The sequence below is a fragment of the Mangifera indica genome, chromosome 4 (genome assembly GCF_011075055.1).
Source record: "Mangifera indica cultivar Alphonso chromosome 4, CATAS_Mindica_2.1, whole genome shotgun sequence".
Classification (NCBI taxonomy): domain Eukaryota; kingdom Viridiplantae; phylum Streptophyta; class Magnoliopsida; order Sapindales; family Anacardiaceae; genus Mangifera; species Mangifera indica.
Window position 1 is genome coordinate 10,848,668 of NC_058140.1, and position 17,939 is coordinate 10,866,606.

Consider the following 17,939-nt stretch of genomic DNA (forward strand, 5'->3'; position numbering starts at 1 on the left):
TGCCCTTCCAAAACCTGCAAATTAGTGGGATAAATTATGGTTTGAGGGCAAAACACTTAGGAGTGAAATGTGAATGACACAAAAGATTTTAAGGAAAAAGGTAGTCTTACCACAGAAGCACCTTCTCCCAGAATAGCCTTCAGGGCAAAGTCGGGCACAGGCAGCCATGATGGTCGCCCCATGACATTGCCCAGATGGTCACACATCTCTGCTAATCGAACAGGGTTCGGTGCAGTTCCATTGATAACTCCTAACATTTAACCCACTAAAATTGAGTTCAATTATTGATAATCTAAAAAAAATTTCTACTATTCTGCAACTAGCAAACTAAAACAGAAGTGACTGATAAAAAATTACTTTAAGCAAGAAAAATCGGTTTCAATCCCATATTTATAAACTGGAGCCAATGGTCATTACCTTGATAAGATGGATTTGATAGAGCTTCATATATTAGGTTCACTATGTCATCCAGATGAATCCATGAAAACCTACAGAATTAGAACAATGAACCATATTTAAGCAGTCTCAAAAAGTATATTCACACGATCCCCAAATGCTAATATGAATATTATAAGAAAGAACATTTTTTCCAGCATTTATGAATGCCTTTCTGGAGCAGTCTTTTTTTTTTTTCTTTTAAAAATCTTCACAATGCTGATCAATTGTGCCCTTGAGGACAGAGTAAATACCATTGTTTGCCAGAGCCCAGAGGTCCGCCAGCAAACATCATAAAGAGAGGGATCATCTTAGCTGTAGAGGACAAATTTGTAAGAACACTTGTAGCATCAGAAGTAAAGCTTTTAGAGAGTGCATTATCAGGAACTATAGATGCATCTAAATAAATTTTGCCTACTTTAGACTGGATAAATTCAAATGCATCTAAATGAGAGAAATGAAAACTTGAGCAAGCTAAATAAAGCCAGATTTTAGACATTTGAAGCAGCATCTTCTTTATTATACTTATTAGTTAACACACAAAATTTGAATGCCAGAGACCAGGTTGAGAAATAAACTCCAATAAAGGAAAAGAAAAGACTCGAATGATGAGTTTACCTAAAGCACCACCATCTTTACCAAGAACAACTCCAATGCGAATAAGTGCTAATCTTACATCCTTGTTCACTTTTAGCGCCGTCCCTTCCCACTCTTTACAGACCTGAAGAGATATGTTCTGTTAGTGGAATGCACAAATAGTGACAACATTGGTGTTTATGAATGTGTAAACGAAGTTCAAGATATGTGTCATGGTTTTAAAACTAAATAAAGCATACAATTTCCATCATAATTAGTTGATTATGTCACTTAGTAGAAAGTTGTTAGCAGCTAACAAGCTTTTAGCATCGATAGGGCTGTGCCTTAAATTAATGGATTATGATTTTCATGCCTACAAAACAATTGTTAACCATCTTTCTGAAGGTCGCACCTCCATAAGCAGTCTTTAAACATATTTTCCCCCAACAAACAATTCACAACAATACAATAAACTGAGACATCACAAACACGCTTTGATTGGAATTTATAAACAAGATATAATCATCTACAAATTACAGAAACCAAAATCTTACCTCAGCCAAGTAATCATTTCCTGATGGGCCATGTTCATCAAATTCTTGTGTTTCACTGGACCCTACACATAAAATATATAAAATGAGGAATATATGCTACTTATTCTGTTAAGACCTTTATCTATTAGCTTAACCATCGAGATTGAAGTTGTCAAATGAAAAAGCTACTCAAAGATGAATACTTTATATTTGGAAACAAACCATAATAACCAACAGCTGTTGCGCTAACCAACACAGAGGGCCGAACTCCTTCTGGTGACCCATTAATTAATTCTACAACCTTCAAAATTAGTTAAAAGTCAAGTAAACACAAAGGAAATCAAAGATGTTATAGTGAAAATTGTTTTAAAAAAAAAGAGGGTACCTTTGAAGTGACTCTAACCCTGCTTTGCTTGATCTCTCTCTTGATCTGTAATACAATAAGAGGACAAATTCCATATCTCGTAAGAATAAATTACAAAATATGACATCTAATGTTCTCATAGCGGTCTTCTACTACACTCCTGTAAACTTCATCTCATTTTCACTACCAACAGCCATGTGACCTTGCACTGCTTACCTCTGAGGACCATCTTGTACTTATAGGCATTCCGGCTAAATTTACAACAGCAGTAGAACCCTGAATACAATCTTTCCACTCTGGCTCCTCCACAATCACAATTCCAGGGAAGATGTTGGCTACAAATTCCAGCATGCAATACATAAATGTTTTCAGAAGAATAACTTGTTCAAATAAAAGGTTTATCAACTGAATTTGTGGAACAATTTGTTTAAGTTTATGGAAATCAAAAGTACATAAAAATGCCACAAAAAATGGAACAGAAAGAAGTCTATATTTGGCCAAATGCATTTGGTTTGAAAATGCAACCACTAACCAGCTAAAACTGCCTTTGGTGAGAAATAAATTCATTAATTAAGCTTCATAATCAGGTTTTTTTTTTTAAATTAAAATTATGCAGAAAATTGAAAGTATTCATTACCTTCTTACCGGGAAATATTAATTGAGCTTTAGATCTTGAACGTGTCAAGACACAAATTTGATGATTATCTGCATTCCAATATATTAAGAAAATCTACCTTAGCCAATCTGATTTACAGTTGCTTCATGACCACAAACATATGAATACAAATTTTTTGCTTTTGTAACTATGAAGAGATGGAGAAAGAACCTGCTTGCAATCTTTCCACCAATCTTTTACCTATAAACCCTGTAGCTCCTGTTACCGATACAGTCATCTGCGACAAGCACCAAAATGTCAAAAATAAAAAAATAAAAAACAAAAGAAATCTGCAAGGCACCAGCCATTCTACATGACAGTCTGAAACGTAAATTAATCATAACTAAAATTTTCTTAGCCACAGAAAACACTATCCTTCATCCTCATTGCCATACCACATTCATAGCATAAATTTCTACTCCAAGAAAGCTTAATAAAGCATCCTATCAGTCAAACCAAGATTAAAGCAATACTACTAATGACATGGCAGATCGTATTAACTTTCAAGTGCCCATTTGGCTAATATTTCCAAATTATAATGTTTGGAACGAAGTAAAACAAAGGATACGAATAACTCTCTGATTTAGACAGGATAAAACAATGACCGAGAGCTTTCCATTTTTTTCTCGATCGGACAAGAACTGATGTTGGATGATTAAAAACAAAGTAACAGTCTTGAGAGCAAAAGCAGAGGACAATGCAAACTAGTTCAATCAATGGTTAATTAAAAAGAGTAAAGATTTTAACCTTCTGGGTTTGGTCAGCATTAGCACACCAAACTCTGAATCTCTTAGTCTGACACTTCTAAAGAAACCATCAGGCATCAGCATTAGCATATCGTAAGCAAACAATTGAGGAGCAACAAACAGAAAATTGAAAAGTTGGTTGATACTGACAGACAAGTGTCGAGGAATGTGAAGAGAATGAGAGATGGAGTGAGCCCATGTCAATGTGCTAACTCTGCACATAGCTTCCATAGTTTTCAAGATGGGTTTTTGCGCTTAAAAGTCCACTTGCACTGGTGGTGAAAGTGATGAAGATAATAAAGCAAACAAATTATGTGTTGATTCTGAAAGCTTTCTACGTTTTTGGTTTAGAGCCACACTCAACCAAATCCCCATATCCATCACCCATTTCTTTGCCCAACTTTAAAATCACCACCAACGCTCATTAGGCTATATCGGTCGCCTGATTAGCAGCTACTATAAATTGCAGCCGTATGATATCCTGCGTCAATTTTTCAACTGTTATTCGCACTTGTACTAAACAACTTCAACAATCATCATTAACTGGGTTGGGCCAACATTTCGTAGCCCAGCCCACCCAATGATATTGTAAAATCTGATCTCTTGTGAATTGACCACAGGTGGTTTTGTGCGGTGATTAGTGGGGAGAGGAAAAAAGGATGGCGATGATACAGTGGTGCGGCGCAGTGGCAAAGCGAGTGGTGGTGAATCCGCGAGTAGGCCTTCCATCGTCATCAGCGGCGGCTCCGTTCGTGTGCGGGCGGGGCGACAAGAAGACGAAGAAAGGGAAGAGATTCAATGGATCGTACGGGAAAGCAAGGCCTAAAAAAGAGAAGATGATAGAGCGTCTCAAGGACAAGGTTGAAGTCCCCAGGTCTACTCCGTGGCCTCTCCCTTTCAAGCTCATATAATTTAGCCCCAAATTACTTTGACATAACCCCTCAAAAAACAATCAATTGCTTTGTTCTCATTTTTTTTAGTACTGGAGCTAGGGTTTATGTGAGCTTAGGGTATATTTACATTGTTATGAATTTTGAATGGATAAATTGGTACTTTTAATTAGATTGTTGTTTGTTTTGGCAGTTTTGACCTGATTACATGAATTGTTAGAGTTTCTTAGATTCTTATGATTTTTTCTTTTTTAAATTTTTGGGTATTCGTTGGAGTTCTACATGAGGCATTAGATATGGCAGTACATGGGCTTAACTTGATAATAGTCAGTTCATGAACAAATAATGCTGTGCATAATTTCTGTATTATATGACTTATCAGGTATAGCATATAGGGAAACTAAAATAGAAGAGAAAGGAGATTGTTATGAGTATTTACTCCAGGAATGAGTGTTTTTATGCAAAAACCTGCTGAGACTTACTGTGTTATGCAGTAGTGATTTGGCAATGAAAATAGTTGGTAGAATGACTGCTTGTTTTGGTCCCTGAAGGCAGCTTTGTTTACATTTTGTACAGAGTCCAGTGGACTGTTTGATCATATGTTGTGAATCCCTCTTGTTTTACCCCAATATATTTTATTCTTAACTAGTTTTGTAAGAAGCTGCTTTAAGTTCAGAATAAATGTGAAACTAGGTACTATTATAGGTTGGTTTTTGTGTTCTTATTAATGGAGTATAACCTAATCATGATTCTTATTTTACTCAGAATCAGAAGGAACAAAATATGTTTAAGGACAAGGGACTAAACTTGTTCAATTAGCATAGCCGTACACACAATGAAGATTTAGTTGGTGTTTGGTTATTGCTATATTAGTTAGGTTTATTTATATTCATGTATATATATTGGGCTATAAAAACTATCAAATAACTAATCTGAAATAGAATAGAGAGGAGATTATTGTTAGAGTTGGGAATGACATGAAGCTTCTGATTGAAAGAATGCTGCAGAGGAGCAACTTAATCAAATATATTGTGAAAATAATGTCATTTTGGTGTGTTCTTATTAGGGAATATAATCACTGAAACCAGATTGCATATTGTTTTATTTTCAATAAATAAGAAAAGATCAGGTAGAAGGGCATAAATTCTCATGATCTTATGTTAGCAAAGCCATGTACACTTCATGAAGATAGGATGAGCAACTGCAGTCTCAAACTAAACGTTTATCTTGTGTCTTAACCCTGATGACCAACATTACCCTTTTTTTCTTTCCGCTACAAACATGCTGGGATGTCCAACTGCAGCTACCATTTTTCAGCAAGGGCTATGATTATACAAGTTAAGCCAAAGATGATAATTTAAAACTCAAATTGAGATTGTCAGAATATAAAACTTGCTGCCTCTTCTTAGTTCAGTTGCCAGCCTACATCCGGCATGAATGGTAACAATTTTGAAGTAATATTTGTTGCTTCAACATCTATCTCAGTGTAAGATGTAGTGTGAAATAAAGAGAATTGAAGATATGTAAAGTCTAATGAGATATATTCATAACAGAACCCTGTAGTCATCAGGGCTGAGCAGAGAAAGTAAAAATCATACCAAGTTTGCCGTCCTTGCTTATGAAATTGGTTTAATCATTTTGCTGCGTTGGGGATAGAATTTGGTTTGGTTTGCAGAAGCTCAGTAAAAACAGTAGCTTTTTTATCTTCAATAAAACCGTAATTTTTTGTTGAAGATACTCTTTTATGCGAACTGGGTTTCAACAAGATTAACAGCTAATACCGCATTTTATATATTGTTGAATGAATTTTTCATACTTGAGGAATTTGAAGAAGCTTAATCACTAACCTTTTCATTTTGCTGTCTGGTTACTGGTATGCATTTCTGTTCATTGGTGTTGTGAGTCTTTGAAACCCGCATTAAAATTAGACAAGAGTATGAAGGATGCAATTTGTTTTTCATAAAAGACAAATTTTGAGGGTCCATGATGATTTGTGCATTTGTCACCAAACACTTATCAATTGAAGAAAAACCAGATGCACCAAGGGGGGCAACCGAAAACTCTTGATGTTATTAAAATTACACTTTTCCATTCACTTGAAAAAACAAAAACAGAATACGGGCCTTTCGTCATCATTGTCCAACGAGTAGCCATGGATCATCCCAACCTGCACCAACAAGTGTTGCAGTTAGACATTTTTAACAAGGAAAAGCACACAGAGAGCAAGCTCTTTTATCATTGAAATCAAACCACAAATATGCAGCATCTAAGGTAGGCAATATAGGAACATTAGATTGCACCAAGTACCCAATATTTAAAGCATATATCATATCCAATACAAATTCAAAAACAATAAAATTATTTGCATTAACAATGAATACTAATTTGTGTACAAAATATGACATATTATTATATGGTTCAATGATTTTGAATTAGACACCAAATCACATAATAACACGTTATCATTAGTACATAAGTTAATATTCATTGTTAGTATACATAGTTTTACTCTTTCGAAAATAGATAATGTCTAGGTCAAGCACAGATCTTCTGTTGCAATCGACACTCAAAGAAGGGCAAAATAACAATTGTGGCAACCAAAGATACAAGCTACAACTAATTTTATAGAAAATGTAGCAATCAAAAAATGTTATACAACAAATTATAATACTAACCTTTTATTTATTGCCATGGATGATTGTAAGATTTAGTCATTATCTTCTTTACCATAGTCATATACTATCTCAATCTGCATTAACCACAAAATACCAAACTTCGGTTACAAACAATAAATCAAACGTATGCAAAGCATCACTATCTTTCTTTCACCAAAATTTAACAACTGCATATTTAACAACAATAACAAATAATATGCAACATAAAATGTAAAGAAGTGCATAAAAGGAGATTGAAAGAAAAACACTAAAAGCCATGTCTGAGAAAACAAATAACTTAACTAGTGAAAACCAAATAGAACAATGGATTATAGCAATTACCCCAGCAGGCGGAGTTGGATTTCTACAAAACTTAGAACCACCGGGAGCCCAAGGAACTACATAGACAAAAGATAAGCTTAAGTTTCTTATAAAAAATAAATTAAAAAAGACAAAGATAATTAAGCTTCAATTTGCAGAGGTTAAGGTAGTTCTAAAACTTGAGAAAGAACCATGGAAAAACTGTTGCATATTCTCACTCATATTAAGTTAATAAAATCAATGCATATTAATAAGAACAACTCCAAGGAATGTGAATACAAGCAACCCTAGAAAACTTAACCTTTACTGACATAGATGCCTTTTCTCATATCAAACCACATTACCATTTTTGTGCTCACAAAAATACTGAAATCAGATGTCACTTTATTACAGTAGTCATAACATACACTCTTTCAAGGATGAGAGCCTAAACTAAAACTCTCTTGTAGTAACAGAAAATCTAAGAGGATAAAAAAATTTACCGGATATAAGAAGTGACAAAACAGCATAGGAGAAAGAACTTGGCTTACAAGAATTCATAACCCATATCCATTCTGTTTCCTTGTACATTTCAAGGTCCACACAAATAATAAAAAAACCAAATAGTTCCAAAATAATTTTACAAATTCCTATAATGATTTTTACAAAGGGATTCCCCTTCATGTTTTATACACCTTTTCTTAACTTCAGATATTCTTCTGAAAAGTTTCTTCATTTCTTACTAAAAGGATGAGATAAAGGTTCCCTAACTTGAAGTCTTAATTTTCTATAACCAATTGCAGGTCCAAATATGGACTGTTAGTACTAGAGCTTCTCCAATAAAATACTTACCAATATAAGGATCAGGGTGCCGCCACTTATTATAGGTTGCTTCAGCATCAGCTATCAGTCTATCAATTGTGTCAAGATCCTCCTGCAGATCCACCAAAAGAAAATGTAACCATATAGTCTAGCCCTATAAAGAGCAAAAACCAGAATTCAACCATCAATTTTGTGTTGTTAGCTAGCTGCTTCTACAGCCATTACAGCTGGACGCAGTATTATAACAACCAAGACTAAACTTTAACAACAATCCTAAAGCATGATCATATTAGCATCATCAATCAATAGGAAAAATATATCAACCAACACACAATGAAACAAGAAATTATTATGGACGCTTTATACAGCAAATTCACTTTACAAATAAGCCTTCATTTATCAAAACAGATTCAAGCAAATGTGAACGGTGACTGCAATATGTTATTATACCAAAAATGTAAAAATTCAACAAACGAGTATGATAACCAACTCAAATACTCAACCAAACACTAATACTAGCAATGTTATTAATTAATTCAATTCAACCCAAACATCTACAGTTATATTCGTTTTTTTCCCAATTTTTAATCTATATGTTCACTTCAAATTCTCTGTACATAGAACAAACAAAACGAATACTAGCGTGTAAAATATTAGATGAATCGAGAAAAAGTTAATGGAAAGGTAATGTACCACGTGTTTGTTGGCTTCGAACCTAACGCGAAGGTCGTCGGCCTAGAGAAGAAAAAATTAACGTTCATAAAGAAATCGGATAAATTGAATTGAGAGGATACGATAGACAGGAAACGATGGCAGAGGCATTACATCTTTGTAAAAGAGGTGGCGATGGACGGCCCAGTTAAGCGTGTCTTTGAGAGCACGGCGGTAGAGGATCCTAACTCTCTCCTTTTGGACTGCTCGCCGCGCCAGGTACCCCGCCGTTGATACTGCTCCGCTCATTTCACTGTGTCGCAGTCGTTTGTTTCCCCTCTTTGTTTATACGCTGTCGTTCTTTTCCTGGAGAAAATGTCAAATAACCTCTAAAACGCAGCGTTTCATATGTTCCTGTCTTGCAATTCGAAGAAAATTCAAACAAACAGCAATACTTTTGAGGCTATCAACTTATACCTTATCATATTTAAAAACTTAAATATTTATTATTTTATTAAAATTTATTATTAAAATTAAAGATAAAAATATTAAAAAAATTATTACATTTCTCCCTTTAAATTCAAAAATTTAATAAATTTCTTTATTCAAAATTTGTAAAATATCTATTTCCCTTTTACGGTTTTGAAATTATCATTAAAGATAGTGAAGTTTATCATCTCTGGTTGTCTTTATCTCTAGTCTCTCTCTCTCCCTCTCTAACAAACTTGTCGGTCTCTCCCCTCTCTCTCTCTTTCCATTAAACTTACTGATCTCTCCTCTCCCTCCCAAATAGTCTTCATCAAAGACAAAAACGACTGACGATAGAGGGAGAGAGATTAGGAGGGAAAGAGAAGTTGAGAAAAAAAAAATACAATAGGAGATAGTGAGGATTGTCGACGAAAGTGGTGACAGTTTCAAATCTTTATGGGAGAAATATTTATTTTTCAAATTTTGGGTGTAAAGAAATTGTTAGATTTTTAAATTTAGAGGAAAATATGATAAATTTTTAGTTTTTAAAATATTTTTAGTTAAATAATATTTTTACTTTTAACTATAACAATGAATTTTAACAGAAAGTAAATATATTTAGATTTTTAAAAATTAATGGATATAATTTTGAAATTTCACCTAACTTTAAGTGAGAATAAATCTATTGGCCTACTCTTAATATAAGAGTACAAACTACATTTATAAACGAATTACCATTTGAACAATATTATACATCTACTTTGAATATATCTATTATCGAGTTATTAGATGTTATTTTATCTTAATTTAAAATTATTATCATTTGTGTATTTTAAGTGTGTATGTATATTTTTATTATTATTTTTTTTTTTTTTATAAGCAGGATCACATGAAACAGTGCGTTTTAGAATGAACCGCTTTTGATCCGTTGGCTACACCCGGACAAATACCATAGGGCATGTTTTAATGTTGAAATTAAACCATGACTAATACCAGAGGGCATATGTTCATGTTGAAATTAAACTTTTCTTATACACAGAACAGTTAAAAAGTTCAATAAATCTATCTGTATATAATTTTGAGTATCAAATTGAATATTAAAACAATGTCTTAACTTACAATTAAATGATTTTCAACTAAGAATAAAACTAAATTAAGTACTTAAATTTGAGTGCACATAACATTGTTCCGAAAAGTTTAGTTTACTTCGCACCACAGAATAAGACTGACCCAAAACCAGAAAGCCATGTTACTAAAACCAATAATGAGAGATTTACACAGCACAATGATGATTATAGTCCATACACACAAATCAGTTGCAACTTCAATCATCAAAAGAATTGCTATTACACCTACCTGATTTAACAGATTCTCTCAATTACTTGTATACATATTGGAGTAAACAAAGCTTACAAAAGGGTTGCCATGCTGTTTTTCCACCCAAACGATCTTCGCCTTGTGACAGGGGGTGTGAAGCTAAGTCCAGCCATTTCCTTGATGCCTTGCCCCTGCTCCACGAACCTGATCAGCTTCGCGACAATGGCTGCACTCTCTTTGATGTGGTTCATATCCTTTGTATCACTCCACAATTGGTTGGCCAGCTGTAGCCTTCTACGCTTCGAGTCCAATCCAATATTCCACCTCTCGAAGAGTTTCATCCTCTCTTCTTCTGAAAACCTTTTACGCATCAGTTTGCTCAGAGTCTGTCTCTCACGATGAAGAGCCTTCACACTGCCTCAGGAATAGATAAATATTAGAAAACGGTGTAGAGTCACTCACACATATGACATCAAAGATAATGCAAGACTTTAACAAAACTTAAGCCATGAGAAACAACAAAAAGCAGGTGCATCTAAAGCAAGAAAAAAAATTTTTCGAAGCCTTAGTTTTAAGTGCCTACGGTTTTCTTACCATGCCATCTACTATGAGATCACAGCCCTTAATGCCACCTCCCTTTTTCTCTTTTTTACTGGTCATACATAAAATGCTGACAGAAAAGAAAACAAGCATGCAATATACAGACAAAAGAGACATTTTTCATTCCAAACTCTCAAATTCAGGATTCCAAGGATTTTTCAGATATCATCAAGAAAATATACTCCATGAGTGTTGCATATGTGGATTTCTTATAAGAAACTGGGAACAAAGTTTTGATGTTTATGATGTCTAAGCTATGTGCATCCACAATGCAAGCCTGCAAGAAAGGGGTAGAAATAACCTTGAAACAAAAGTAAGAGTTCGACCATCTACCACAGCCTGATTTCCTTGAGAAAATGTTTCCTTGAGGAAGAAAAGTCTCCGATGCTCTACCTCCATGTAAACAGAATCTGATGGATCGCCTTTAAAGAGCAGGAAGAAATATGTTCTGTGGATCAATGAAACATTGCAACTTTGCCAAAGTTCAAATATAGCTCTTTGCTGTCTCTCGAATACCAGCGGCCAATCATTCGTTGCCAATGCTTCATGCATTGGATCCAATCCTACATCTTTCACGTTCTTTTCAAAGTTATCAGCTTTTACTCTTGTCTCCTGAACCCACAATGCACAAGTAAAATATGCATCAAACAATGTCAAAGGAATCAAATTCACAAGAGACACCGACCTACTGAAAATGATAAAAATTTTTGCAAGAAGAATTCAGAAGTTTTAACCTGATTTTTGGCCATTTTCTCCAATCCTGCAACAAAAGTATGAATGCTAGTGATATCCTCATCTGCAGAGGTTTTAATGGAAGCAGTCTCCAGAGAAGATGAAGAATCATTTCTTGATACACTTGCATTGTTTTTACCATTATTAAATAGTGAAAATTTTCTTTGGAAACCTTCTGGTCTTCCAGGAAAGTCTTTCTCCATACCATTAGGTGGAGTGCTCTCAATTTGTTCTCCATTCTCAAGGCCAGGAGTAGATGAGCCAGCCATGAGATTTGCTCTGCAACTCCAGCTCCTTGCTAATGTCAGGTTTCTAGAACTCGACACATCTGCTGCCAAGGACCTTGGAGATTGTTCACCAAGATCCGGATGACTGACTAGAGAATCAGTGGTCTTTTGTACATTATTCAGTCTCTGCTCCAAGGCACCATATCTAAAACCGTTTTGGACCTCACTCACTTCTCTATCTCCATTCACAGGGTTTGATATTGTTTCCTGACCTGTCGCATCCCCATTTTCATATGTCAAAGCTAGCATTACCTCAGTGTCAGTATTTGATAATCTACGGGATTCATTCTTATCCTCACCTGTCTCTTCTATCTCAATACACTGAACTTCCTTGCAGTATTCATCAGAATCTGAAGCAATCTCATTTGCATTCTCCTCGAAAACATTCCCTCTTACAAAATTCTTTCCAATTGACAGAGTTGAAGATGCACAATCAGACAAAGAATGGTCTTCGGTGTTCTCCTGGTGGTACAGATCATCAGAATTACTCCCACTCTCTGTGTCATAATAATGAGTTCCGTTCAACCTTTTAGCCCTTACATCCATATGACGCGAATCAGCTACACCTGATGACTCTGATATGGAATCTTCCCATGTACCATCTGCTTGGTGCTTTGGATGATGATTGATAGCAGCCTGAACATAAAAAGGAAAAAGGGGTTACTAATGCAGCATTACTTTGTGTATAATGAGGGCGTACAGTAACGATGCATGAAAATTGACCTCTTGTCTTGTGCCTTGGTCATGCCCAACCATTTTTAGCAAATCCTCAACCCGAGATTGAAAAAGATCTCGTTGCTTAGTTAATTCCTTAATCTCTTTCTCCATCTGCATGAAATAAAATTCAATTTATATCAGCAAATATGTACTAAAATGTGTTAACCTCTGCCACTGTCATTTTTGAACTGGTGAATATAGATTATACCACAGTACAAATGTCTTGAGGTCCTTTTCATTCGTACAGTCAATCAAAGGCCCAAAATCAGTGCATATAGATCAGACCAGGCCAGCTAATTATGTATTGTGTAAATTGGTAGGACAAAAGGTCTAGCAATATACATAACTGTCCCAAAATAATATTCCAGAACTATAATTGGAAATTCATTCCTGTATGTGACCAATTCAAGTCAATTGAGTTTAAAAACATTATCATGTTGTTTCTAAACTGTTGGCTTCATCACAATAATTATATTTGATGAGTGCTTCTAAAAGCAGTGCACAACAGATATCTATGGACCATTTTGGACACCCCAAAAAATGAGAATCAGAATACTTGACCATTCATGCATGCAAAAAAAAAAAAAAAAAAAAGATAAATACTTACAATTAGGATGTCAGCAAATCAATTGTATAAGGTGTCCCTAACTTTTGTATGACAAGGACATATTGATGTGTGACATATTTCTGAGTGTTATAATGGCATACACTAACCTTCTGGATCTGAAGATCTTTCTTTCTCAGCAATGCAGGATAATCACAACTTGATGAAATAGGCGCTGGACTTCTCAACTCACTTTCCAATCTAGCCAATTCTTTTTGCAAATGCTTAACCAATGCCTTATCAGACATGACCACGTTGACCTGTGCTTTTGTTGTAACTTCTTTGGCACAGCAAGCAAACAAAAGAGTGTTTCTGGTTTGCTCAACATGACTACGAGCAGGGCTCAAAGTGCATATAATGGCAGTTCTAGCATTACCACCCAAGCAAGGCTGAAGTAGGCGTGTCAACTTAGAGTCTCTATAATTGATGTGTCCATGTCTTCCTTTACTGCATTTATCATTGAACCATGTTGATTAGGAAGTTAAATTATTAACCTCATTTGCACAAATTTGCAAAGGGAACAAAAAAAGATGGAAACATAATGGCAAAGAGGACACTTTGGAGCACTCAATGCAGAAATAAATATTCAGTGTCGAAATAACCTAGCCAAAGCAATTTGTGCCAAGCTTGAACTTTGATTAACATATTCAAAGATAGGCTCAAACTTTATTTCCAAGCTATAACTCAGTTTTCAGTTCTATTCAACTTAGTTGAGCTGAACGGAAATAGCTCAGATTTTGACTTGGCTCATAACAATGATTCAAATCACTTTACAAAGTCCGCTAATTTTAAAAGTGAACCCAAAGTTCCATCTCAATGTGTTGCAATTAGAAAAGTTCTCAAGGTAATCATTACTACAACTGACACCCAGAACTAATTCTGACATTACTTTGGCAGCCAGCGTTTAAATGAGTTGTTATCAAATAAGTGTATCAGCTCTCCAGAAAGTGAAATCAAGTGAACCACCACTAAACTATGTCAAAAACATTGAGGACAAAAAGTTTCATATTTCTGACTACCAACTGAACTCAACCAACCTTAGCTTGCGAATGACAGTGCTCAGAGTCAGTAAACTACGGTTTATGTGACAACCTTCTTTCAATCTGGCACCAGTTGACAATGCCTGAGATGCACGCTCACTCCCCGCCAAATCAATAAAATTCTGCAAAGCAAAATCAACTTAACATGACTTACATGCTTGTCAAAATAATAAAAAGAGAGTACTCTCTGTTGATTTAAAGGTATATACCACACTTGCAGAAAGGGTTGCTGAATTTTCTTTGCCTAGGAACTCTCGAGCAGAACTTTCAATTGTCTACACAAATTAAAAAGCAAAGAAGGAGTAAGTTGAAACATCCTAAAGCATTGAAATAAAGTATATGTTAATTAACTACTAAAATCAGAAACAAGAACAGAGGTCAGTGCAAACCAGTCTAATAATTTGATGAGATCTGGAGCTTTTCTCATTCAATAAGGTCTCCCCTATCCGTCTTTGAGCTGGCAGGAAAACATGAAATTAAATAAAGATAAAAAATTATCCTGTAATAATGGAGTTTGTAAAATGCTTTACCTTCACAAATGCTAAGGAGTTCCTTTAAATGGTTCCAGTCCTTAAGAGTTTCTTCTGTGACTTTTTCCACAATAGTTCCTTTCTGATGAAAACAAGAATTCATGAGAGATATTTGGGACACTCATTACATAAATTTATTAGAGGACAATAACATTCACCTCTGGATCATCTAGCAGCCTAAGTGAAGCATTATCATTGCCAAGGAGATCTCTAATAGATTCATTGTAGATCTCAATTGCTGAGAACTTCAAAACAAATGCTCTTTCTTCATGCTGCAATTATATAAACATTCAAAAGTATTATATGAAGAAATTTAAAGGAGAAATGGAACTCAAGAAAACTATTAGAAAGTTTATTACCCTGTGTATATAGTCAAATATATCAGCTACCATATACTCGGTTATTCCAGTCATGGTATATGTCTTTCCACTGCTTGTTTGACCATACGCAAAAATACTTGCTGGGGAAAAAAGTATTAATGAACAAGTTTTTTCACTTGTCATGACATAAAGAATTAAGGAAACCCTGAAAAAGTATTGCAATACCACTGTGTCATACTCACTGTTAACACCACTAACAACTGAAAGAGCAATTGACTTGGCTCCATCTTCATACACTTCTTTTGTAGGACAGTCACCTCGAAATACTCTGTCTATCAACAGTAAAAGAACAGAGGAAATACAGAGTGAACAATCAAATTATATCTGAATACACCATGCAAATCTAGTGAAAACGTTTTTTCACAACAAATGCCTCCAAATTTAACTGTATGATTTGTTCTTTTCTTTCATATTTCCTCGGAGCAAAGTATTAAACTGCATGATTGAAGTACCTATTTTGGTATTTGATGCATAATCATTCCCTACTCTGGTAACACATGTAGGTGTAGAGATGAATCATACAAATGGCAATGAGTAACATTATAGCATCATATTACAAGGTATAAAAATTTGAGTAAAAGGCCTTGAAGTTTACTATTCATGCTATATCCTAAAAAGATGGCGGCAAGAAATTCCAGGACTCCTAAAAATTAGATCCAAGCTTAAGAAACAGTAACCAGAGAATAGAAAAAGGTTCTCCTGGGTGCATAGTAAAATACTAAATGAAAGCCTAATCCTCACCAAGACTCGCTATAATGAAAATATAATTTGAAATTTAAGACAACTAACAATGAACGCAGATGAGATAGCAACAAAAATATGAACATTTTCCTTACCAAATGTATAAGCAGATGGAAATGTAGAACCCTCACGGAGGGTGTTCCGATATAAGATGGTGGTGTCATTGATGCATTCCCAATCAGCTACTTCATTTGCAACAATCTCCTTCTCACTTAAAGGTCTCAACCTCACCAAAACGAGAATCTTCTCCTCACGGCCATTTGGCATTTGCACCTTCTCCATCTTCATAACTTCTTCCCCACTAACAGCCCCCATTTTTCGCACTCCACCTTTTCTTCGTTCTTCTATAAACCACCACCAACACTGATTTACTCACGACAGACCCATGATACACAAATCGTCAAAGACGAAAATCAAACTCCTTGATCAAGTCAAATAATCACAGTTACTCTTGCTTTCCCAAAATGAACGACTATTTAGATGTGATTAAAAAACACGGTTGTTGCACTGGCCAAAAATATGTAAGCCCCAACCTTTCACCACCTGGTACCTGCAGAAAACTAATCATCGACATTAACCACCGACCCACATATAATAAACCAGAAGTAAGGAAAGCTTAATCACAGGTTAAATCAACAACAAAAATTAATCATGGGTCTTAACCAACCAACCCAAAAAGAGGTGGTCCTTTTTTAATTATTTCAATTTATTGTTCGACCAACCAACCAGCCAAAAACAAATGCAAAACTTAAAAAAGATTAGTCAATAATCACAAGGTAGTTAAGATTTAAGATTGAAAGCTCAGGCCTAATCTTTAATCCTAAGCTTTCTTTAACACAAAAGAAAAAACAATTCATATTCTTACTTAGAAAAATATCAATTGCATTGTCAGAACAGTAAACTTTCCATAATAGCAACCAACCATGCTTGAAAACCAAGTAACAAAGATGCTGCATAACTATAGACAATTACCAGTAAAAACGGTTTAAGCAGGCGCTTAGTGCAATGCGGTTCTGATCAAAGTTACCAAATACAAATAGTCAGAGATTCTATTCAACAAACGCCACGGTTTTTCGCTGCCTGTTCTGATCTGAAATTAATAAAAACACTAACATTTAAATGCTTGAAATGACACCGATTTCCACGGACTTTGAACGCTTGAGAAGATAATATAAATAAGAACGTTATTATGAAAATTTAAAACAAATCTTCGACATAAATCCTACAAAATTTACCTTCAATTCTTCAAATATCTAGTCATTTTGAAATTTAAATTTTAAAATCGAAGAAGAAGAGAACGAAAATCTCAAAATCAGTCAACTAAGCAGATTTTTCACGGAACGTGACTTGGAAGAGCAAAATATGAAGAGAGTTTCCAGGAAATAGTACTTCACTTACGCGTGGGATGGAATAAAGGCTAAAGGAAGGATACAAAGGAGAAAGCGAGTGAAGACGAAGGGTAAAAACGGTAGAAGGGGACTAAAGCTAAAGCAGCTTGTTGAAACAGTGCAAAACTAAAAATCGGCGATACATTTAACACCCTCATGATCTAACCAAAAAATAAAGCTCAGATAAGAAAGAGAAGAATTGGCTTTTTAACAAACACAATAGATGAAACAAAACTAGAACGTCTCTCTCTCTCTCTCTCTCTCTCTCTCCCAGAGAGCGTTGCAGTGGACCAATGGAAACTTTAAGTAGCTGTAAATCTGATGCGGCGTCAGTGTCGTTGAAGTTTCTTAACGTCTACTATTTACCAGGCCACTTTTGACCTTTGATTAACGCTTGGAGGAGCTGTGTAATTACCATTTTCACCTTTCATTTCCACTGGACTATAAAAGCTAGACACGTGAAGTAAAGAGATTGTTGACTTCATCTCCCGCCACGTGGTTTCTGTGCT

General features: G+C 35.1%; 4 protein-coding genes across 7 annotated transcripts in view; 1 reads left to right on the forward strand and 3 right to left on the reverse strand.

Moving 5' to 3' along the window:
• LOC123214129 (epimerase family protein SDR39U1 homolog, chloroplastic) overlaps positions 1–3,758 on the reverse strand; it is a 4,092-nt gene extending 334 nt beyond the window's left edge. Inside the window, exons 1-13 of the mRNA XM_044633867.1 lie at positions 3,460–3,758; positions 3,311–3,367; positions 2,735–2,801; positions 2,554–2,613; positions 2,125–2,243; positions 1,930–1,974; positions 1,767–1,845; positions 1,566–1,627; positions 1,054–1,156; positions 690–750; positions 418–488; positions 111–250; positions 1–14 (exon numbers count right to left, since the gene is read on the reverse strand). The exon at positions 1–14 is cut by the window's left edge and continues 334 nt beyond it. Coding sequence (XP_044489802.1) covers positions 1–14; positions 111–250; positions 418–488; positions 690–750; positions 1,054–1,156; positions 1,566–1,627; positions 1,767–1,845; positions 1,930–1,974; positions 2,125–2,243; positions 2,554–2,613; positions 2,735–2,801; positions 3,311–3,367; positions 3,460–3,540 — 959 coding nt within the window. The 5' untranslated portion in view covers positions 3,541–3,758. The remainder of the gene's footprint in view (positions 15–110; positions 251–417; positions 489–689; positions 751–1,053; positions 1,157–1,565; positions 1,628–1,766; positions 1,846–1,929; positions 1,975–2,124; positions 2,244–2,553; positions 2,614–2,734; positions 2,802–3,310; positions 3,368–3,459) is intronic.
• Positions 3,759–3,906: 148 nt separating this feature from the next.
• Positions 3,907–4,391, forward strand: LOC123214131 (30S ribosomal protein S31, mitochondrial). Its single transcript, XM_044633869.1, has one exon. It carries the CDS (start codon positions 3,969–3,971, stop codon positions 4,218–4,220), a length of 252 nt encoding a protein of 83 aa, XP_044489804.1. The 5' UTR covers positions 3,907–3,968; the 3' UTR covers positions 4,221–4,391.
• A 1,745-nt stretch (positions 4,392–6,136) lies between these two features.
• LOC123214130 (NADH dehydrogenase [ubiquinone] 1 beta subcomplex subunit 9-like) lies at positions 6,137–9,045 on the reverse strand. The gene is made up of 6 exons (XM_044633868.1): positions 8,801–9,045; positions 8,669–8,710; positions 8,006–8,087; positions 7,196–7,251; positions 6,875–6,948; positions 6,137–6,366 (listed from the first exon to the last, which is right to left on the reverse strand). The coding sequence occupies exons 1-5, from the start codon at positions 8,933–8,935 to the stop codon at positions 6,907–6,909; spliced, it is 357 nt and encodes a 118-aa protein (XP_044489803.1). The 5' UTR covers positions 8,936–9,045; the 3' UTR covers positions 6,137–6,366; positions 6,875–6,906.
• Positions 9,046–10,320: 1,275 nt separating this feature from the next.
• Positions 10,321–17,706, reverse strand: LOC123214095 (kinesin-like protein KIN-7E). Of its 4 annotated transcripts, XM_044633819.1 has the most exons (16): positions 17,278–17,706; positions 17,015–17,132; positions 16,138–16,592; positions 15,484–15,573; positions 15,281–15,381; positions 15,080–15,193; positions 14,922–15,003; positions 14,781–14,848; positions 14,601–14,666; positions 14,389–14,513; positions 13,462–13,798; positions 12,754–12,858; positions 12,330–12,666; positions 11,746–12,242; positions 11,313–11,623; positions 10,321–10,825 (listed from the first exon to the last, which is right to left on the reverse strand). In XM_044633819.1, the coding sequence occupies exons 3-16, from the start codon at positions 16,355–16,357 to the stop codon at positions 10,504–10,506; spliced, it is 2,775 nt and encodes a 924-aa protein (XP_044489754.1). In that variant the 5' UTR covers positions 16,358–16,592; positions 17,015–17,132; positions 17,278–17,706; the 3' UTR covers positions 10,321–10,503. The 4 variants fall into 4 exon arrangements, with proteins under 4 accessions (XP_044489754.1, XP_044489753.1, XP_044489751.1 ...); XM_044633818.1 differs by having other exon boundaries at positions 11,746–12,666; positions 17,441–17,706; XM_044633816.1 differs by having other exon boundaries at positions 11,746–12,666.
• Positions 17,707–17,939: the final 233 nt, after the last annotated feature.